General features: G+C 41.2%; 1 protein-coding gene across 7 annotated transcripts in view; it reads left to right on the top strand.

Annotated features, from left to right (window-relative positions):
• The window catches only part of enah (ENAH actin regulator), a 130,349-nt gene that overhangs the window by 72,683 nt on the left and 33,119 nt on the right, over positions 1-24,547 (top strand). For 6 of the 7 annotated variants that reach the window (XM_071478516.1, XM_071478511.1, XM_071478515.1 and 3 more), the window contains exon 4: positions 17,726-17,798. In XM_071478516.1, coding sequence (XP_071334617.1) covers positions 17,726-17,798 — 73 coding nt within the window. Of the gene's footprint in view, positions 1-3,720; positions 3,941-17,725; positions 17,799-24,547 lie in introns of those variants that run through there. The other variant, XM_071478517.1, reaches the window with a different exon arrangement.

Here is a 24,547-nt window from a genome sequence, read left to right as displayed (position 1 = left end):
TTTCTCATTCTCCTCACACACTACCCTCCTCGCCTAGCTCCTTCCCTCCCTCCCTCCCTCCTTCCACACAGAAGCCAGAGGAAGGCGACGGGGTTTCCCCTTTCACCCCACTGTTCAGCTAATATATTTGTGTCCTGACAGCTGCGCTCGGTGGCGCCTGCTCCTGTCGAAGTCATCTGTGGACTTGACAATCCTCCCCTCCATTGCTCACTCAGCGGGTGTTAAAACCCCGCCACGTGAGCCAGCCTCAGACCTCTTGTTTTAGACCTCCGTGTTGTCGTATGTGCTGCGTGAAGGATGGAGAGGAAGCTTTTAATGATCATTGTAGCTGCGATGTGGCGCGTTTGGCTCAGTGCCTTTATCCCTGTGTATGAGTTGACACAGAGGCTGTCATCTGTTTGACTCGTTTTGTGATCCTCACACCGTCACATGAACATAAAGTGTTGATTTACAGTGCATTAACAGCTTCAAACTGGCGATCCAAGCTTTGATCTAAATCAGTGCCCCGATCCAGGCAGTGGATCACAGCTCAGTAATCAATCGAGACATAAATCACACCTCATTCGGACCAAGCCAGGAAATGAAAGAAGCCTAACTCCTGGGTGAGAGCAGTGACAGCAGCCGGTCTTTAAGCTAGGTTTTCAAGTGAGGATCATTTATGCAGCTTGTTTTACATTTATAGTAGTTTTGACTTTGCAGGTCTGATTCTGGTTCTGTTCTTTGCTCCTGGTGATTCTCTTCTCTTGTCCCAGCCCTGAGAGCACGTTAAACCTTTATTAGACTTGAAAAGAGAAGAAGGCTGCTGTTAGGGAGAGGAGGGTGGAAATAGTCAGTTATATTAAAAAAAAAACCTTCAAGTGTCTCCTGATGTGACACCAGTGGTGAACCGAGACCTGGGCCTTTGTGACTGCCCTACGGTGGTGATTTTTGGTCCCGCCCATTGTAAATCAAAATGTGATTGGTTAATTCACCTGCCACTTTCCAAACAAACGCACACAGCTGTGGGGGCTTCAGGCTTTCTGTCCTGGTTATGAAGTCCTAACTAATGAGTGAGCCAGCAAACATTTTCTCTGCCTAGAAACAACAAACAACAACTAACAAAGAAAAAAAGAACAATCTAATTGAGTAACCCTTTAATTTCTGAAGCAAACTTGATAAAAAATGAGGCTAAAATTAGAATTAGAAGAGAAATTTTATTAAATGAAAGAGAGTAAATATAACATTTAAAATGCTGATAGTTTGGCCGTCCCTGGAGGCCTAGAAGTCCCCGACTCCCCCATCAGCAGAGCAGCATCATCTGACTGTACCATCCAAAACTGTTAGAAAGCAGCTTAGTTCTTGTTTAAGTTTCTACTTTGTGACGGTTTGGGAACCTTCACCATCATTTTAACAATAAGTGACACTTAGTTAAGGTGAAGGAGCGATCGCGGTCATAACATCACCTGACTTCTTCCTTTACTTCCAGCCTTTGTCACTTGAAAGTGAACATATGTTGGTTTAGGTCACTTTCTGACGTGACTGATGTTGTTGTCAGTGTGTGCTCAGTCCCACAGTGAGCTGCTTTCTCTGAAGGTTCCTGGTTCGATCCCCGGCTCCTCCAGAGAGCACGTCAAAGTGTCCTTGAACTGCTCCTGATCCTCTGCCATCAGTGTGTGATTGTGTGTCTGAATGTGTGTGTGTATGAGACATTGTAAAGCGCTGTGAGTGGTCGATAAAAAACTGCCACAAAATGCAGTTTATTCACCATTTACCAGTGAATCATCACCTGTTTCCCTCTGAGATCTCACTCCACTGTGTTATATCTAATGAAGACGTGGCCCCACAACAACTTGTAGATAAATCTGATTCCTTACTCTCCTAAGTGTCTCTTCTGATGTGAAACTGCTTTGAAATCTGTCTTTGAAGATTAGTGTGACCCAGATAGATTGATTATTTCAGCGAATCAAAGGTTTTAGTGTAGGTGTTTGTTTGACACAGAAAATGAGCCAAATGTTTCCCAGAGTTATTTTCCACCGGCAGGACGTCCTGCTTGGACGACTTGGGGACAAACGTATGTGTCTCTTAAAGTCATGGACAAAACACTCCAGGCTTCGTTAACTGTATGTGTGTGCACATAGCCTGTTGGCACACCACACACCACACACACCAGCAGAGGCGTAAAAATGGCCCCTGATGGCCCCTCACAGTGGCACATTTTGCAATGACAAGTATTCTGTTAGTGCCCCAAATTCCCCCTGAGTGAGGCCCCTGATGATGTGTGCTGTCCCCGTTGCCTGCATGTGAGGCATTCAAGTACATCTGTAAACTGTAGCATCTACCAATAGTCTTCATGTGAGGCATTTAGAGGACATCCGTAAAATGTGGCATCTACTAATGGTCTGTAAGTGAGGCCCCCAAGACTCTAGGACCACCACTGTGCACCAGTTTCATCACTGAAACCAGCTGCATCCTCTCTTCGTTGCTATGTGCTGAGTCAGAAGTCGAGCTTGTCGTCTGACTCAAGGCGAAGTGACGTCGTTTCAAAACTGTGAGCTCACACGTGGACAAGTGGAGATTCAGGCACACACACTTTGTTTATCTACATTCCTCTTTTCTCCTAAAAAGGCCAAAGCAGAGCCGGATGGAAGGATTAGGAGAGGGAGGGATGGGTCACCACTGGCCGGGCGTCTGTCGGTGTTGTGGTCTGGCCAGTAATCTGCTCTCAGGTCATGGCAGGGAGAGGGGGGGGGGGCAGAGGTGGAGAAGGTAGAAGTGGTTTGATGAGTAGGTTTGTGTCTACCTGTTAGTTCAACCCCTCTCTATTAGTTTTTAAACATAGACTTGTTGAATAAAGGCTGAGAAAAAACACTGCTGTCCTGGTCTAACCCTTTGTCATTGTTCCGGATGTGTGTAAGTGTCAGCTGCTTTATGAAAACACTTTGTGTTGAGAGGGCGACAGGAAGAATGTGACCAGCAACATGTCTGCCATGTTTGTCCATGGGGACTGATGAAGTGCAGCACCCCTAAACACAAAAAAAGTAACTGTAACTAACTGTTAAAAGTACAATATTCCCCTTTTTAAAATGTGGTGGAGGAGAAAAAAAAAAAAAAAGAAGCGTGAAGTTGAAATACTCAGGCTAATTTAAGCAGCAAAGCACTGAAATTAAACATAGTACTTGAGCAAATCTGCTTGTTTATTTTCCACCAACAGAAGTTAATAGAGCTGATAATTAATTATAGAATGAATTCTTTGTGGTCTTTTGCCAGAGGAGCAGAATCTCATTCTCTGGTCTATTGGTCTGGACAGACTCAGATTTGGCAGCAGCTCCTGTCTCCACAGAGACATGTGAAAAGTTGCTAACTGGGGATTATCATTTATTTTCAGTCTTTGTGCTCCCTGCCAACAGTGAGCCCATGTGAAACCTCTGTGGAGAAGAGGGGGGCTGAAACCTGAGAGAGTTGGAGGTGCAGACAGGTGGACCCCCTCATCCATCCCCGTCCCATAGAAACAGTCTGCGTTCTCCGACCAGAACGAGTTTGTTTTTTCAGGTCACGAGGGTGAAAACACGGTGTAAACATTCAGGGGTGTGATCGTTCCTCCGACCGTGCACCACATCAGTCTGGCATGTGTTTACGTTCTCCAGATCGTCACCGCCTGCCAAATGTAGGCTGGCAAAGTGGCAGACTACACACTGCATCACAGCTGGACAGCAGCAGACAGAGACTGATAGAGGGAAGAGGAAGGAAAACTTGTGAGGGAGAAGCTTAGAAAGGAAAGGAAGTAAATTAAAAAATCAAAAAAAGGAAAGATAATTCAGAAGTCCACCAGCTTTCTATTTTGTGACTGTTAAAGCGTGGACCCCTTGAGGCCCCGTACTCTCAGACATGCCTGCTGCAGCAAGAGTTAACCGATTCTCCCAGGACAAACAGAGGATCAGCCGCGCTCAAATCATCCTCAGGAGTGAGTAGTCGACCTGACAGGACTGTTGGGGGGCGGGGGGGGGGACGTGTGTTTGTTTAGCATGTAAACATTTCAGCATTGTGTTGTATCTGTTTTCTAAAGGCAAGTCTTGTGAGGATCTGCTTTTGTCTTTGATTCTGAATGACAGGACTCGGGAATACACAGGTGTAACAGAGATGCAGGTGTGTTTGGGTAAAATATGCTGAAACAACTGTTACTTAATCAGCTGATGGAAAATTAGAGACAATTTTTGAGTCATTTATCAAACAAAAAACACCAAACATTCTCTGGTTCCTGCAGCTTAAACATGATGATCTGCTGCTTTTCTGTCGTTCATATCATCGTGAAGTGAATTTTGTTTGGATTTTGGACACAATTTAAGCAATTTAAAGACATCACCTTATAAACTGCACAATTACACTCAACTCATCAATTCTGAAAAAGAATGAAGTCCTAGTTGTATCAACAAAGTAAAAAAAAACATGATGCACTGTATCAGTTTGGCTTTTACTGGACTAATCCTTGATCTGGATGTGACTAATCCAATTAAACACAAATTTATTTATTTATTTATTTATTTTCTAAAAAGATTTACAGGATTATCCTAAAAAGAACATTGGCGTATGATTTTATACACCAACTTATTAATAAGAATTAGTTTTGTGTTAATCTTCATCTAATCAGATCCACACTGTTAAAAATTGTAAAAGTAAAAACCTGAGTCAGAGTTTGAAAATTGGCTAAGGGAGAAAAAGTGGAGTCGGTTAAAGCGAAAATCACAGAAGGATCTTTTCCACTGCTTCTTTCCTATACAAGTAGTTATGTAAGTGAAAAATCCACGAGTGTGTGTCAGTATGTGTTTGAACGTTTAATAATTCTGTCCCATGAGCCTCAGACATATTTTTGCCGGGAGCGAGGCCTCCACGGAGTCTTCCTGATTGGCTACGGAGCCGTTCTGTGATTTCATTGGTTGAGCTGTTGTCATGTAACAGTGTCTGAAGGCTGGAGGGAGGAGTGACCATGGTCTCCTGATCTTTATAGGAGCCTCAGCTTTGTGTATGTCAGCAGTGTGTACGGTGTGTGTAGATTTCTATGATAAATCATTAATACACAAATACAAAAATCATAAGACACTAATTGACTGATATATGGGCTTTTAAAAATTTGATGAATAAATTTTTAAAAAAGCTGCTAGCAGGAAACAAGGGAATCTGCAGAGGTCAAAACACATGAAGCAGCATGTCGTGGCTGAGCATGAGCCTGGCTCCACACCTCAGAATAGCTTCCTGCACCTCTGGTTTTTTTTAGCAATTCAAACATGTCTGGTGTTGTGCTGGTTGACAGCTGTTCCCTGGCAGGAGAAACGACCAAACCAATCAGAGCTTTGTAGACATAAAGAATGAGGACATCATGTTCCTCACATTGCCAAAGATGGAAATATAATGATGGAAAAATTACCACAATAAAGAGTTTTTTTAAAAATCCAAAAGACATTGACTGATAGTATTATTATTTTTAACATGAACACAAACCCTGAAAAAATGTCTTGATACAGATCTCTTAGATTTATTTAAGTTTTTATTGTGACCAATAAGAGATGAGATAAGATAAGATAAGAAAAACTACAAAATGTTAAAATGAAATACTAAAAAAGTAGACAGTAGTAGTTGTAGTAGTAGACTTGTCTTGCTCTCTGGTGAACAAACTATATAATGAAGACACAGTGTCCAAACTATGTCAAACCTTTTTTGACTCTTCTGTGCTGCAGGTTCTTGTCACTTATAGGCCGACATAAGAATACGCCAATACCAATACATTTGAAATAAGCTGATAGAAAAGCTTCTTTGTTTTGCCCACAATATAGAAGAATGCATGTCATTGAAAAGCTTGCCTTGTTTTCTGATCTCAGGCCCAAAGATTAAATGATGGCCGGATGATTATCACTGCAGGAACACTTAACCAAACCTAAAACCTCCACAACTTTTCCAAAAGGACTTGTAGAAAACACTTCAGTTAAACAGTCTAGACCTATAATCTTCTCTTGGCTGAGACAAAGAAAACATCCATTGTTACCACAAGTCATTGCTAATGTGTTTCCATCCTTTAGCCACTGGCCAAATTCTTTAACTCATCATAGCTTTCCCATGAATCAGTTTCCTTTCATCTCTTTGTGTGGAAGACACTGATTTCTTGCTCTAACCATAAAAGTGAAGATCTCAAACACCAGTGAGCAAATCTGAGTTATCATGTGGATCTGTAGAAGGTCATCAAGTGATTTATTTTTCTCAGACTGATCACATGCTCCAGTAAAATGTTTTTTCTTATGATGTTGCATTAAATAACATTTAGAGGGCAACATCTTAAGGTACTGGATAATATAAATGTAGATGTCCATGTGTTTGTGATTATAAAGCAGGTCTAGGTTCTATATTAATACTGTGAAAGTATCAAAGCCTCAGTCCACAGAGAAATGCACACAGCCTGTATTCAGAAACTGAGCCTTAAAACCAGCCATCAGGACTTCTGGAACTTTGTGATGTCACAACAAAGCAGTCACTGCCCTCAGCCACGCCCCAAGACCCGCCCACCTGGACCCACCATCCAATCTAGCAGGATTTGATTTCTCTGAGTGTTTTCCTGATATCTGCTATATTTTTATTTGATTTTTATTTGATCAATCAAAAGAGAGGCTCAGATCCTCTCTTCTGATTGGCTGACTGACCTGTTGTTACTAGAGCTCCAGAGAGAAGCCTGAGAGAGGAGATGTAAAACTACATTAAGATGTTTTTTGTTCTTAAAATATCTTCTTATGGATATCAACACATCAAATAAGACACCACAAAAGTCTTAAATATTGGACCTTTAAAATGATCTGCTGCCACCTCCTGTACCTGAGCTCTAAAACGTTTGATCATTTGTAGAGCATTCAGTCCTATCTGGAAGTGATTTTCATAATTCTCCATAATTGTTGTAAAATTATTAATGAGCTTTTATGAACTGTGTCTTCTTTTGGGCAGAGACCGATGACAACAAGAAACAAGACAATAGTTGCAAGTGCCAGCACTGAAAAATGCTCCAATCCCAGGGTTTGTGTTCCTCTGTGTATAAAAGTCTTTGCAGCTCATAGGAATCACACAGAAACCCACACTCCTAACTGCATGTCGTGCCACTGACCATAATTGTGTATTTGTGGAGATCATCATGATGAAAGCTCTGACAGATAAAATGTAAAAATTACTGGTTCAGCTCTGATGATGAATTATATACCCGTATCACGCTCCCTCCTCTCCATCTGAAGTGATTTGCTGTTGTCTCTTGTAATTTACCGGAACCAAATTGAGCCTCCTCACAATTTATTGAGCGTTAACTGTCAGTTATGAATGATGTGAGACTCATTTCACCGGAGAAGCAGATGAGGCAGATTTGTGTACAGTTGCCTCCTCTGATGCGTTCTTCAATCCCCCTTCATTTCTTCCTCAGTTCATCATGTTGTTTCCTCTTTTTTTCTTTATTGTTTCTAAGTTTTCACAGTGAAGAATGTGATCTGTCTGCATTGATGTTCCTCTTTGTTGTCTGGCTCTCACACACTCACCATCCATCCATCCATCCATCCATCCATCCAATAATGTAGTAATAACTGTTGTGACCTTATTGCCAGAGAGTTTCTAGTCTTTTGTTGCTGTTAGCCTGGTGAGCTGATGATGAGTCATACATAGATCTATAATTCATGGCAGTGTTGTTTTTGTGTGTCTAAAAGATGCTTATGGGTGAAGTGGAGGTAGAAGCTAAACAGGAACATCCCAGCTCTTTACTGTCTTTATCTCACATTGAAAAGTCTTATTCAGCTATGAGGAAAGATGGAAGTATTTGATTGTCAGTATTTGGACAGGTATTTTTGTTTCTTCAGACTCAGTATATGTAAGTCCCACCTTTAGTTTGAGTAGGTTTCCATCAACATAGAAGGGAGTGTGGGGGAAATATATTCCTTTCACCTTTCATTTGTGATGTTTTGATTGTACTTGGACATTTACATATTAAATGTTTCTAAAAGAGCAGATGGTTTAAAGTTGATTGAGAGAGGAGGACAGAGGAGACCATAATAATGAGGATCAACAAAAGCATAGATGTACCAGGGATATCAAAGGTAGTTAGTCTGAATCAACATTTGGGTACTTCCAAAAAAAAGAAGCAGATGCACACAGGAAAACTATGGCAAAAGATCTGGTCGACTGAGGAGCACACTTGTGGCTCTTTATGACTGCACAGCAAGTCAAGAATGTTCTCCTGGATGTTGGCAAACACATTTCTTTGTCAAGACTTCATGACCAGAATCTCAGAGGATGCACCACAAAATACAAACCACTGTTAAACCTCAAAAACAGAAAGGCCAGGCTGCAGTTCACAAAAACATACAAAACTAAACCAGTAGAGGTCTGGAACAAAGTCCTTTCAGACTGATGACGCAAAACTCAACCATTATCAAAATGATGGAAAGAGGAAAGTGTGGAGGAAAGAGAAGGAACAGCTCATGACCCAAATCATACCACCTCATGTGTCAAACATTTTGCCTTGGCCTGTACAGCTGCCAATGGAAAATGTATGTGCATCTCAATATAACAAATATTGAAACCATAAAAACATGGACTCAGTGTAAACATCACATAACTTCAACAAAGGGCTGAAACAACCAGATACATAATAGATACGACACTATCAGACAGTGTGGAATAAAATTTGTTTTCCAAACTTAAAAGCTACTTGAGGGGAAATTAAAGATTAAAACTTTGTTATAGATATGTTTTTATGTATGTTATGGCTAAAGCCTATTTTAAATTCAAAAATCTTTTGGTTCCCATGTCACCATTGTTCATAACTGATACTGAACAGATCAAAATCCAAAGAGTCTTGTATTTCTAGGAATCCAGAAGAGGTTCTGTTGATGTTTCTTTGGTTTGGTTAATGCTTTTGACCCAGTTTCTGTTTGTCCCATGTCCATGATGGAGAAGACGTCATCTGGTGCCTGCTTACTCTGCCCCCTCCTCTCCCCTACTACCCTAGTGAATACCCTAGCTGGTGATCACCTTAACCATTCAAGGCCGTCAGCGAAGGCAGCCTACTTGTTGCCGGGCAGATCTAAAACTATAATAAGTACATGTTTGCAGGTTGTGTCACCCCAACATGTGATCTGGTTTCAGGAACATCCCCACTGTGTGTCACTTAGATATCCTGACAGGGGAGTGGGCTGGAATCAAATGTCCAGCAGTCAGACGTCGGGGGTCGATGGAGATGTGGCGCTGGGCAAGGACGGTGGAGGTTTAGATGTCATTATCCTACTGCCCTTCTAGACATCCTGACTCCCCAGAGCCCCAAAATAATTCCCCAACATGTAGGTCAGTGTGAAGGAGTCAGAAATGGACACAAAGACAGATGGAAACAGCCCAGTTCACACTGGACCTACAGTGAATTTAATCTCCTACAGAATACTCTGCACTAGGATCCAGTGCTAATTAACATATTAATTAATGTACTAATACTAATCCTGAGTGAACTCTTCTTTATGTAGCATTTCTAAATCAGGAAGTAAGAACTTTTCAAAGCTTGGAGTGCATTCAGGGTAAAAAATAAAGAAAATTCATTTCCTTGGATGTTACAATTTGAAAAAAATATTAGAAGGTATTTTCTGAAACAGCATCAAAATTCATCAATGTGCTTCAGAACTTTGGAGGTTTTCTTTGAAGCAGCACTTTTAAAAGAAATGATTTCACTCTGGGTTCTTCACAAGATGAAGCCGTAGGGTACGACTTCTTGTAAAACTTTTGAGTCCTTGAAACACCCATAAAAAAGACCTTGAAAGTAGAAGTCATTGAATTTGATGGCATAGAGTGCCTCCCTACATACTGTGTTCAGCCATCAAATAAGGTTAACCTGAAGGTTGTTTTAAAGATATAAAGTCATGGATAAGGTGAACAGAGGTACGGCTGCTGACAGATAGGACAAAGGTAGAGAAATAACAATTGATTTAGAGAGCTCAACAGCAGATAGAGTTTGAAGTAGGTCTCTGTGCCAAAAAGCACATTTTCATTGGTCATCTAACATAATGGATGTTGATGGAACATCCTAATAAGACCTCACAGAACTGTTTCACCTTACTCTGCTGGAAACACCAATGTCAGCAAGAAGCTTTGAAACAGCCTTCAGGCTCATTCTCAACTCTGTATCAAGAGCATTTTAGTCTCTTAATAGATTCTCTTCATTCTGCATGAACGCAAACTGAAGGTGCTCAGTCAGTTGTTTTTTAGTAGAACAGTTTTTCTCTGTCCCTGTCTTCTGTCAAGGTTTATATTCATCAACAGTTTCTGAGTAGGAAATTAGGAGCCCAGAAATTTTCACAGTGATGTCTATTTCTTCCAACTTTTAGGACCAGACGTCAAAGAGTTTTACAAACTTAAATATCTACCATCTCACCCAATAATTAGGAGAGCTACAGAGGAGTTTGAACTTATTTGGAGCTGCCAGGAGATGGTGTTCAGGCAGTTTTGGGAAAATTTAATGATGATCAGCTCATTAAAAGACTTTAGACTGGCTAAGGCTGAATAATTTTTGTGACTTGACCTTCTGCGGGTGCAGAGGAGAGTACACATGCTGTCTGAACATTTTGCAGCAGGGAAAACACAGTTTCAGTGATGCTTCTGTCAGAACTACCAGTTTTGGTTGTAATAAATCAATAATCAAATAGCTTCTTATAAAATCTGTGCATTCATCAAGGTCCCTCAGTGAGCAACACTTATAACTGAATGGGCACTAGCCAGTGGGTTTTCAGTGTTAATGTTGGGCGTTAAAACTCCACAATACCTACAAGATGTGGCACCATTATAGACACTGTAAAATAATACAGTTGATCAGGGCTGATACAATAATTTTACGCAGCTTAACCCAGCAAATTTCAGTATTTACTCTAATTTGCATATACAATGATTGTTTAAAAGAGTGGCTCTCCAATATACACATACCGTACTTCAGTATTTACTCAAGTAGTGACCTGAGCTTTATTTACCCCAACTGCAGGAGGTAACAGGACTTAATTTGAGGCAGGCTTTTGATATGAATAATTGATATTTTAGTATGAAGGTTTGTTTTGATCCTCTCCCCAGTTAAAGTTACTGTATTACGCTGTTAATTAAAAAACAGTTTCAAAGTAAAAAAACCCCTCTAGCATTTAAGTGGACAGAAACCTGCCATTTCTTAACAGGGCTTTTATTGTGAAACATTTGCAGGCATACCATAGGCAAAAACAGCTGGATGAGATGAAAGGATGACAAAGCAAAGTGGAACAGAATGAGTCAGACACTTTAAGTAACAAAGTGTTGACAAGAGCATGATTACATTGTTGAATATATTAAATATAAAGCAAGAGAAAGGTACATTATGCTTTTATTTTTTTTGTGTTGAACACACCCCTGGCCTTTATAGGAGACCAGTTTTTAACTGACTGATACAACCTTATTAACTAGTCACTTAGATTTCTTTAACCTATACATAAAGTCTACAGTGCTATATTCAGCATTTCAAATTTTTACCCTTGTGTAAGATTACAAACTGCTACTGTCGTAGTTTTTACTTCTGGGTCTAAATTTATTGTGAATTACTAACACCGCGGTCTCTCCAAAAAGGTTCCCTTCTCCTTGCTCAGAGTCAATATAGGAAGCTTCATAAATAGCTTCAAGTTCTACTCTGAGGAACAGTAGAGGAGTCTTTAGTCCTGGTTTAACTTTTAACCCAATTCCAAGGAAGAATTCTTAGAGACTTCAAAAATACAGGTGAGGATGTGATCCATGGTCCATGTCCCAAAGAGAAATGTATTTCTTTAGATCATTTTCCTGCTGAGCCTGGGCTGTCTCCAGTCACAAGTTGCAGCTGCAGATGCTCTCATTTTTACCCGACAACAGATCTTGGAGGATGACATCATGTGCCACATGTTTCTATATGTGGGCTGTAACTTTCTAAAATGCGACCACCATGTAATCCTGCCACATGACCTTTTTAACCAGGCTGTCTAAATAAACCTGGACGTGGACATTTGTCTCACAGTCAGGTTGACTTTGACATGGTGGAGACAGTTGGAATTTCCTGCATATTTTTCCACTGGAGTCTGTCTGTGATTGCAAAATGTCCAGGAAAATGAGAGGGAGATCAGGTGACAGTCAAAGGTACTCCACCTCTTCACCCTCAAAAGCTCTGTGGCTGTTTTGTTTTTATATTTAGGACCTTGTCCTGCGGAATGATGAAATGTCGTCCAATGAGTTGTGATGTATTTGCTCCTGTAGACCTCTGCGTTCATCCTGTTGGTTCTGTCAACAGTGAAGTCATTAATCAGTGCTTCAGTCCCACTGACAGTCGCACACGAACCAGAGGCATGTTTGACAGATGAGGTGGAGGCTTTGGGTCGTGAGCTGCTCCTTTTCCATCATTCTGATAGAGGTTGATTTTTATTTCATCAGTCCACAGAACTCTTTCTTTTTCCTGGTATTGAGGTTGACCAGGTCTGAGGTTCTGGTCATGAAGTCTTGACATAGAAACATGTCCGTCTACATCCTGTGGATGGGTGGTTCTTGACTTTCTGTTAGGGAGTTTTTCTTCACCATGCAAATAAGACTTGTCTCCTCCTTCTTTTGTACCCAGCTGCTGATTTTTGCAAATTAGCTACCTCTGTCTCTCAGATAGATTCTTGCTTTGTTTGAGTCCCATTATTATCCACTGTACTTACATGTTGACCTCTATATTCCTCATATTGACTGACAGCTCAACCTCAGTCTAAATGACAATGTTTATCTCAGTCTTTACAGTGTCCACAAACCCTACTGTATTGTCCAAAACTATAGTGCAGCTCTCTGAGCCACATGTGAGCTCTCTGTGTATGAACTTAACATTGAAATTACCAAAGGTGGCCCAACAAACATTTTGAACCCCTACACTTTGGGCACTATGTGTCAAAACACAAGTTAATAAATAAGCCTTACAGTTCTTTCAATACTGATCTAAACTCACATTGAAGCAGAGACTTGGCACTTTGCTGACATGGATGCGTGGCAGGTTTGATGACAGGTTGTTGCTCTGCTAGTAAAATGGATGGGTGAGCAGGTTAAAGACAGGGTGATGACCACGTCCTTCAGTTCTGTCCACTCATATAATTTACTCTGTCAAACACTCAATCTCTCCCTGTTCTCACTTGAAAGAATCTTTTCCCTTCTTCTTCTCCTATTATTCTCCCTTTGTTGTGTCCTCATTCACCTGCTCACAGATTATAAAGACAGGTGGGTTGAAGTGTTAGGAAAGTACAGCCGATCATCATGGGGCAAACGACATAACCAAAATTGCTATTTTTTAGTAAAGCGTTACATTTCTGCTAAAGACCACAACATTATTAGATGGTTCAAATGGTTTGCTCACTCAAATGCCTGCTGAGAAAATATGTTTTCTCTGTTTTGACATCAGTATGTGTGGAAACTAGAATCACCGCCTGGTTGTTAACCTCCGTCAACCAGCCAAGTTGCAGGAAACATGGTCACAATCTCCCTCCTGAGTTACAGCATTTAATAATGTTTTTTTAAGAACATTATGATGTCACAGTGAAGTTGACCTTTGACCTCTTGGATATAAAATGTCATCACTTCATGTTATCCTTATAGACATTTATGTTAAATTGTCTTGATTACCATATGAATTTGTGGGTTATAGCGAAAAACCTGTTTTGTGAGGTCACTGTGACCTATGACCTTTGACCACCAAATCTAATGAGGTCATCCTTAAGTCCAAGTGAATGTTTGTACCAAAGTTTAAGAAGTTCCCTCAAGGCATGAATGAGATGAGGGTGTTCATGAGAATGAGACAGACGTATCTATGACAACCTGAAAACATAACACCTCCAATATAAAGAACTCACTGTCATGTTCATAAAACCAGTTTGAAATGACTCCTGCTCTGTGACGTGGAACAATATCCTGCAGGAAGTAGCAGTTAGAGGATGGTGGTGATAAAGGGAAGCACACCTTCAGATTTCAGTATCATCTTTTCATCTAATTTGGATGAAATGACTCTTTACTATTTGATGCTTCTTTCTGGGATCTGAATGAATAATTCAGGTAAAAGACATTTATGAAGCGTCAAACTGTGGAGTTCTCGCTGGGTTCTCATCCGCTGTATCCAAACACACACACTCAAGCACACACACACACGCGTGCGCACACATATGCACACACACACTGGTAATGATATTGATGGCAGCAGAGTTGTGTCCTTCTCTGTATCCAGTGTATGAATAATAGATTGGATCCAGAAAGTACAAACTGGCTGACCATCCCATCAGGTAGCGAGTCCCACCACATCCTGTTCACAGCCCCCCTCTCCCTCTCTCCTTCTCTCTCTCTCTCTCTCTCTCTCTCTCTCCCCCTTCTCTCAGTGTTTCCGTCTCTTTCTTTTCCTTTTGTCTGCTTTCTCCTCACTCTTCCTCTCTGTCTCGCTCTCTCTCCCTCTCTCCCTCTCATGGCCACCCCTCCCTCCTGCTCTCTCTGCCTCCCTCTCCTCTCCTCTCCTCTCCCTTTGTTTCCATCAATTATACTCTACTGGCAAGCCGGCACAGAGAACAACCACGCCGGGCGTTTCATCGTCATCTTTAAAGGTGTGCCGTCAGAGCATCAAGGCGTCAGATTACAGAGGATAAAGAACTGAAACTGAACCTGTTTTTTAATTCATCTACCTTCTGGATGATGCAGAGCTAAGACACAGCAAACTGAGAGAAGAAGCTCCAGAGCCTGAGCTATGGTTTTGTATGCGACCTCCCACGATCGTTCTGGGGGAACCGGGTTTGTGGGGGGAGCTGGCAGAGGGGTGGTGGTCACCCTGAGGCCTGGCAGTGGGTCAGACGGTGCACAGCGCGGACTGTGGTGCTACGTTTGCTGCCAGAGGAGGCCCACGCTGACGCTGCCTTCATGTAGGTATACAGCAGCGATGGGGACAGAGCTCTGTGGCTGTCAGTTATGGGAACAGGATTTGTATTGATTGTATTTATAGATACATTTTTTTATGTTACCTCTGACTTATTTTTTTCTCTCCTTAGTCCCATGAACTGTTCTCGCTCTGGAGATGAGATGTTGGTGCATATGTTTACCAGATAGGGATCTCATGGCAAGCTTATATTTTCTCTTTCTGCTGCTTTACTTTGTTCCCTCTGTCTTTGCCCTGTTTCTTCTTCTTCATCTCTGTATTTAACAGTTTTGTGTTTCGGTGTCACCAAACCAAGTCAGATCTCTTAAGACCTTCTATTTGTCTGAATACTTGTTTTGAGAAGGCACCTTCAGAGTCAGTGGATCGAGTTTAGACATTTAAGATGCTTGTAGTGAAATTGTTAGTAATAGGATACAGTAATGTAAATCTTGGTCTAATAAGAAGAAGAGGCTTAAACAAACGCCTGGCTCCCTGATCTGATCCTAAGTCAAAGCTCCTGAGCAGCTTTCGGGCCTCGGCCCTGCATGTCTGTGTTCTGTCATTAGCACATAAGCTCTATTAGAGCAGACAGTAACATGATTACACCCACAGGCGGCAGGAGATGGAGACGAGAGACCACATCTGCAATTACACTCACAGATCCTGACTCTCCATAGACTCAGCTTAATTCAATAGTATTTCAGTTCAGCATGAACAAGAAGGAAACCTATGGGCTCAAATTAGGGTCAGTAGGATGTAGAGATTGTTTGTGTGCAAAGATTTTATTTTTGTATTTTATGCACTGTGAGAGAGACGGTGGGAATAAAACCTGTGAACAGTGATATCAGGGATGAGGTTACACAAAGACACAGTGAAAAAAAGAAGCAGTTTTGTGAACATCTGTGCACAGATAGAGAGCAGAAAACGTAACACTTGAGTCCGATTGGACAATCACAATCCAATCACAGAGCAGATTTAAACCGTCCAATTAGAGGAGAGAAGAAAGGTGCAGTAGATTTTCAGATGGACGATGGTGCAGGCTGTTTCATACAGTAACATAAATAAGTAATACTGAGCAAATATTTTTTAATACTTACTTTAGTAAGTATAAATGTAATTTTCTAAAAAAAAAAAAAATACACAACCTTATTGTTCATTTAAAAAAATAAGTAAACTCCTATAAACATCTATTTAAACCTAAACCAAATAATTTATGGTGGAACATTAAAAAAATGCTGAATTAATCCAGGATCTGATCAGGGAACATTAAACAAGACTAAGAATCATCGCCAACTTTCAGCACGTGCTCGTTACTGCAGACACGCTTTAATAATTAATATCTTAGAGGAAGGAAAGCAGCAAATATTCATATTTGACAGACTGGAACCAGTTTATTTCTGGCATTTTTGCATTAAAAATGACACATACAATTAATTAACCAGCTGAGTAGTTGGTAATTCATTTTCTGTTGATCAACTAACCACAACTGACCACGTCACCTCTGCTAAACAACATGAAACATTACATAAGAATACCGTGTTACCTGCATTTTAGCACAATAATAATTAGACAATCTGAACAGTGTCCCTCTTCACACCGAGCACCTGATCACTCCAGATACGAGCTCCACTCAGTCTGTCCCTGAGCTCTCTACCCCCCAACAGTCCAAGATATACAACATCTAAACAAAACATGAACACAAAGAGAGACACACATAGATATAAGTGCTAATGCAGGAGGAGGCAGGGGAGGGGCAGTGTAGCTGTGCAGTGTGTGTCCAGAGGAAATGAGCTCCAAATCTGATTATATGGCACACTTAGTGTTATGTATATGAAACATATGGCTACATAACAACTACTACAAGGCACTTTACTGCTTTTACTTTAAAAGGTTTTAAATGGTTCTCTCCATGAATGCAAATTCTTTTACAGCACCTGACAAGATAGCAGGTTAGAGACCCGTGAACCTGAGAGGTCACAGGTTCAGTTTCCACACCAGGTGATGTGTCCAGCTCATAGGTGTAGTGCTGCCGGACCTCACAGCTCCACCACTTCTTTTCTCCAAGTGATGAAATAGAATCCACAGTTCACATAATCCAGTTGAAATTCATACAAAGATCTGATCCAGAGATCAGAGCTAGTTTAGCTATGTTTTCATAGCCTAGCCTGTTAGCTTAGCTTGACCTCTGCCTGCACTGCAGCTTCTCCTCTGAATGGAGGCTTCATTTGCTTGACACAAGTAAATTACATCAATAAAAACACAAACTACTTGTGTTAATTCACCTGCTTCTGAACTGATTACAACCTACTGCATTCATGGTATCATCTAATATTACTGAGCTGGATGTTTGTCTGATTCTGCGTCATATTCTCAACATGATGAAACAGTTCATGAAGTCAGTCTAACATTTGATCATGTGATCGTAGTTGACTGATGTATGTAAACCTGCCACTGTAGGAACAATGGTTACGCACCTTTGAAATAGCACTGCACCTCTGGTCCAACTGTTTTTGACTTGAGCTGCTCCTCAGTGCAGCAGCAGTTATCACTTTCAGGTCTTTGACTGAAAGGGAAAAGTTGTTTTGAGGTTTTAAAATGTTACAGGCAACTTTGTATTTGAATCTGTGTGACAGGAGCCTGTTGGAGTCTTTTGGCACAGTATTGTGTCAACTTTGTATGATATGATTACTTTTCATGTTTATCTCTTTTTATTTTTTCATTAAGCTTGTACACAGGAAGTTGTTTCGAATGATGATGCCAGGTTAATGTCTAACAGGAGCTGTCTGTGTGTGTTGCCCCCTACAGGCCCCACATTGCCCAGACAGGGCCCCCAAGTTCAGAATGGCCCCACACCAGAGGAGATGGACCTGCAGAGAAGGTAAGGACCACATAAAAACCTGAGTGCGGTTTTAACACTGTCTCTGGGTTAAAATAGAAATAGTCTGTTCTTGTCAGACACCGTTGTTTCTTCCATCTCTATCTCTCCCTTTAATTACATTTTTATTCTCTTCCTCAGTTATTCATTTATAAGTAATTATGTTTTTCACCAGCTATCAGTCAATGTCTTATTCACACTCATACACACATGCACTAAAATGAGTCTGACAAAACCTCAGAGTTGTTTTACTTCCCCATACAAGGCCAGTCTTTCCCTCAGGTAATAATCAGGCTCTGGAATAGCCAGAAAACACATCACACACAAATACTTGCGCGCGCGCACACACACACACACACACACACACACACACACACAGCTGTATTAATGGAGGCCAGCTGTTGGCCAAGGTTGAGAACCTCTCACCAGAAAAGCTTGTTCAAGGATTTAAAGCTACACTATGTAATTTTTCCTCCAATATTTTCATTTATCTGTAAAGTTTTAGTTGAAACACACCACATAGAGATAGTCCTTTCTTAATTTTTTCAGCCTCATCCCTTTAATCAGAGAAGGCCAAAGTTAGTGGGGTGGGATTTTACAACTGTCAGTCAATACGTGGACACACTTCTGGTCTAGTTCTCCTCTGGCACTGAGGCTTCAAGCTGGAAGACATCACCATGGCTGACTCATGGGCTGGCAACCACATGACTCCTGCATTAGCTAACACAACCAACATGATGAGGATGTAGGTGAAAGGCTTGGGAGCAGTGGAGTGGTTTGATTTTCAGTCTCATGCTAGTGCTAGCTTGATTTCCCGAACTTGTATATTGTAGCTTTAATTAGAAAAGGTTGCTTACACACACTGAATCAATATGCTCACACACAGCCTTGAATCTCTTTACAGTAATGTACATGCTGACAGCTTTACAGGCAGACAGAGGCACGAACATTTTATATTTACTCATCCCTGATCCCAGTCCGTGACCACACACACACAGATGTAAGCATCTAACTTTAGTATCAGTTACATGAGCCAAACGTTGACGACAGAGTTGGTAATCAGTTGAGATGAAGGGCGGCTGCTGCACACCACGCTATCATGTCATGAAAGACAGCAGGAGGGATAACTTAACGTGGTCAAAACATTGTCACCAGCCGTTCTATATAATACCTGTACATGGTCAAAATATTGTCACCAGACCTGTAGCTGACGGCCTCTTGCTGTGACCGTGTCTTCCCGTGGGCTTTCACACTTGAAGGGAAGGTGACCTTTTCTGTCCTGCCTGTGTGAAAGCCATTGTCACCCACACACACTCATGCAGTATGGACAAAAAGTAATCAAACATATAGTAAACCACGCACAGGGACACTCTTCCTTTGGTTTATTCTGTCCTGTACAATATACAAGTTAACTGGTTTCTGAATGGATGGATAAAATTTGTTTCAGCTGATCAGGACTATGACTCACACCACCAGGGTTAGGGGTTAGTTTAACTTTATGATCACCCACATCAGAATATGAATAATTATAAAATACTCCATGTTTGTTGTGTTGTCTGCAGACATACAATCTCTACTTGTGTTCCTCTCCATCATATACAAATTGACTTTTACAGATTTTGTAGGCAAGTTGAACCAAAGAACCAGCTACACCAACTGTAATTGCTACAGCTACCCTTTGAAGGAGCTGTTTGTAAGTTTGCTATTGCTACATAGCGTTAACAGCTTTTTACTGACCAGTCTTACCAAGAGCTTCAGCCATAGTTGCATCCAAGACAAGAAGTTATAATACATCCTTTGAGTAGTGCTACTTCTTCAGGGCAGATTGGACGCTACAGTGACTCGGTATCAGTGTCGCACGGCTGGTCCAATTGGAGTAGGGCTAGCTGTTAGCATGCTAACATCAGTAGAAAAAAAAAGTGATAGAAATAGAAGCAAAACAAGACAATTGGTTTTCAGAGCTGGAGACAACTTTTGGCGGGTAAAGGAATTAATTTTGATGCTGAACTCAAAATGTTTCTTCTAGACATTGGCTACATTGGCTATTTAGCAATAGTGAAACTTAAAAATAGCTCCTTCAAAGCTTAGGAGCAAAAGACTGTTATATATTTTTCTAATGTGAAAGTATAGTTTCCACACACATCTGCACATGTGTATAATAATACGTACAATATCACAACTGATCTCAGAACAGTGGAAGCTGAGTCAAGAGCAACTTCACAAGCACACTTGTCCATAGCTAGCTATAGCTAGTTACCCATCAAAGAGCTCAGGATTATCCACAATGCATAAACATTGAAGAAATACAGCTTCCTTCTCTGCTTGACAAGCCTCAGCCTTTGTCAACAGGACACGACCATACCCACAAAAATGACCCACAAAAAACGATAGATACAACGGCTGCTAATCAAACTAGCTTCCAGAGACAATAGCCTCCTGCTGCCACCAGAGGGCAGTAAATTACATGATGGATGGAAACAGGTAATATCAGATCCTCTATGGGACAGAAAGCTGCTCTGAGATCAGATGTGAGGAGAGATACTGATTTCACTTCAGTATCATTCTAAGTGATGTCTATGTTTAGCTTTACCTAGTCAATTATTGCTTACTTTGCTTGTCTTGATGGCAGGCTGCTGCACACACACACACACACACACACACACACACACACACTTATACACACATACTTAGTAAAGCATTCTTCAGGTGTGAGTCAATGGTTCTTCTAATTCTGTTTGAGGTGAACTTGGATCTGCCAGGAATTTTACAGGATCTGTAGATCTGAGAGCCTAATGGATCCGGCTGCCAGCCTTTTCTCCCTCCCCCCTTGTTTTCCATCATTTCTTTCTTTTTGAGATTTCATCCTCTCCCTCCTTTTAGCTTTCTCACTTTCCACCCTTTTGTTTCATCCCTCTCTTGGTTGCTCCATATTTAGCAGTGGATGACAGACAGGCAGCAAGTGGATCAGTGACTGAGGTCATCTGCTGATACAGAGGCCAATATCAGCCCTCTGGGGGAGGGAATAGAGGATGTGTAGAGCAGAGCGAGAATGGGATGAAAGTAAGGAGGGAGATGGAGGAAGAGGAGGAGAGTAGTGTCGAAATGAATTGGCGGCTCACTCTCACATCAAGCCCTCTGCTGATTTAAAAGGAAAGCAAACATACTGTAAGCTTTGGAAGATGTTGATGGTTTGCTGGGCCATAAACATTCTCACATTATTTTTGAGTGGCTGTGTCACATCTAATCAGCGCACTGCTCTCAGGAATCCAGTCAGATTTGTTGATTGTTTATTGGAAGTTTACAGACTGAAAAAAGCATCTGGACTTATTTAATCCAAACTTTAAACCGTCAACCTTCATCAAAGCATTTAATGGATTTTAATTTATAACATAAATTACTCTGTAGCTTTGATTGACCTTTGAATTGTTCTATTAACCACAAAATCAACATGTTTATGAACTGTAGAATAATTGGCACTAGTATCCCGGTTTTGACTCCCGTGTTGGTCGTGTTTACATGAAAAATGAACAAGCTGGTTATTCACCTCCCTTTCTATGCGATTTAACGGGTTCAGGTTCTCTTCCCTAGCATTTATACTATTCAATTCAATTCAATTCAATTTTATTTGTATAGCGCCAAATCATAATATACATTATCTCAAGGCACTTTACAGGGTAAGGTCAAGACCTTACTTTGTTACAGAGAAAAACCCAACAGTTCCCACAACGAGCAAGCGCTTGGCGACAGGGGGGAGGAAAAACTCCCTTTTAACAGGAAGAAACCTCCAACAGAACCGGGCTCAGGGTGGGCGGCCGTCTGCCTCGACCGGTTGGGTTTAGGAGAAGATAGAAAGAGGGGGAGGGGGAGGAGAGGGGAGAGAAGAGAGAGAGACCAGGAACAGCTGTGTCGGTAATGGTGTTATTAATAATAAAGACAGGTAATAGTAATAGTAAAGATGAGTAGTGGTGGATCTGGATCCTGCTGCTCCCGAGGCAGAGATACCTGCAGAATGAGGACAGAGAGAGGGAGAGAGAGGAGAAGCACAAAACTACGGGAGAGTTTTGTGCTTCTAATGTCTTGTGAGGGGATACGCTCCTTCACCGATTTATAGAAGTTTTTGTTCCACACCAGCAACTCAGCAGTCATGATATCTGCGTTGAGACCCTCTTCTGTGTGTTCAAAGCGGCATCATTCATCCTTCAAACGCCTTCTCACTTCAGAAGCTAAGCTACTCTTGCCTGTATCTCAAGGCTAACTAACTTAACCGTCATCAGGAGCGGACGCGTCTGTCACCGGACGCATGTGTGCTGGGTGCCTTCTGACTGCCTTCACCACACTTCTCCAAACAGTACAGTGCTGTTGCTTCGCTTACAAGCTAGCATAACCCTAAAAAGCTAACAATAAGCCTAGCCAGCAAACAGTAAGCCATGCAAGCTAACACTAAGCCTAGCAAGCTAACAATAACAGTAAGCCTAGCAAACTAACAGTAAACCTTGCAAGCTAACGATAACCAGATTCACGTTACTGCAGACGCTACATCACAGCTAGCTATCTTGACATTTACCACTTAGGATAATTTCTCTCTGCATTAGCAGACAAGCTAATACACACAGCTGCCAGGACTTGAATATGCTTGAGCTGCAGTTGAGCTACTGCACCCTCTGTTCCTTGTTTACAAGACACACTAGCCTTGGAGAGGGGCCCAGTTCTCAGTGAAGTGTTGGGTTATGCTAAAACAGAATTAATGTGTAAACAGACTTATATCATTGCTTATAGCTGTTCATGAACCAAGGGGAGAGAAGTGATATCGATGTGAACACGTCCCAGTATAGTTTAAATCAAGATGTGTCTTTCACTTCTTGACATCTCAGCCTGTCTCTGTATTTCCTGTACTGAATATTTTTCATCTTCAGTTGAGGATAAACCCAGTTTATTTTCCAGATGCCTCAGCTTAGCTCCGTGTATCCCTCTGCTGGACTTGGCTTCTGATAACCAGTAATACAAGACAAGAGTGGAAATGCAAATGGATCCCATTCCCCACATTGCTAGTGTCAGACTCTCACTTGTGTAATGGCAGAATACATATAACTTATATACATATGACTGCCTTAACTTACAACCTTGTAGTTTGTTCATGCCCAGTCTTACCATAATGGTCATACTTTTTTTTCTTACTTTTGGCTACCTTCTTTCCCCTTTTCTCTATCTCCCTGTTATTTAATGATATGTATATCTATATATGTATTTGTGTATATTAATACTGTATACTACTGCATTCTGTTTGGTTACAAGGAATACTGCTGCTAGCTTATTCAGGTTTCCTAAAACCAGGATAAAGGTTTATCTAGTTTCAGAAACCAGGATATAACTTAACCAAGATCCTCAAAAACCTTATCATAACTTGGACATTAGCACACGTAAACATACCCATTGTCAAAATAAAATCTTAACCTATAATTCCACACTACAGTACAAGATAATACAATTCAAACAGTCTAAAATGTCTAAATTTCAGTTCATAGTAAAAATATTCATTTTTTGAGTTTTAACACATCAGATCTTTAACCCTTGAAACTGTTTTGTACATATGACACTTAATGCTATAATGGAGAAAATGTTCTAAGATTTTTTTACCCTGCCTTTTTGGCTATGATTTTGGACTCCGTCAACATGCCAGCTAATGTTTTGGCTACATCTGACTTCATACAGTCACAGTTCTGTCCACTGAGCCATGTAGCCTGAAATGGAGATGGAGGAAATTATGATGGTGTATCTCCTTTTCTTTCTCACTGTCTATTCTCCACCTCTTCATCTGCTTCCTTCTCCATCCATTCTTTTCATCGACACATGGATGGATGAAGAAGAGTTAAAGCACCCCGGCCTTGTTGCTTCCAAGGATGATTGATGGATTGATGGAAATATTTGCTGCATGTTTGAGTGGATTCATGCATAGCTGAGGGAAAGACTGCCAGTGAGCCACCTGTTCAGAGATGCTGGGTGCTACCCTCTGATTAAAAAGACATGAGCTGGAAATAATAGGCTGTGGTGTATAAATAGACGTGCGTTGCGTGGGAGAGAGGGAGTGTGTGTCGGGAGAGAGAGGAAATGTGTTGCATCGTCTTGAATGAAAGTGAGGATGGAGAGATGACAAGAGGATGTGAATGTGTTTGTTAAGCCTCTGTTAGCATTAAGCTGCTGGTATTTAACACTTAGGATGAAGATGCTAGCAGCTACATGTTGAGCACATCTTCACGAACACATGTTGACATCTGCATTTATTGTCAAATGACAGTCACAGTTCTGAACATGATACATGCACACATCCTTGTCTTATAATATTTCTGGGGACCCCCGCAAATATAGACCCTCATTGAGATAATGCATTCCCTAACCCTAACCATTGCAACAGAATGTCTAACCCTAACCCTAAAACCAAAGCTTAACCCTCAAACACCCATTTAAATGTGAGGTGTCCCCATAAAACTGTCGGACCTCACAAGTATAGTAAAACAAGGTCTCACACACACACACACACACTATGTCATGTTAGTGGGACGCCCATCACATGGAGTATGTGTGTGGGCGCGTTTGTGTATATATGTTGCACACTTGGACTCAATCCTGACCTGAGCAGGTCCATGTGGTCCATCTGGGCTCCAGTTAATTCACTCAACATTTCCTGCTTCTGTGAGCCAATCAGGTGGCGAGCTGCTGGCCAGCAGATTTTCACCAGACCTCAGCGTCCCTGGGGA

Source organism: Trachinotus anak, unplaced genomic scaffold, assembly GCF_046630095.1.
Source record: "Trachinotus anak isolate AG129_WGS33_773 ecotype Australia unplaced genomic scaffold, CSIRO_AGI_Tana_v1 ptg000005l, whole genome shotgun sequence".
Classification (NCBI taxonomy): Eukaryota; Metazoa; Chordata; class Actinopteri; order Carangiformes; family Carangidae; genus Trachinotus; species Trachinotus anak.
The sequence above is the reverse complement of the archived record's forward strand: the minus strand, read 5'-3'. Positions and strand labels throughout refer to the sequence as shown.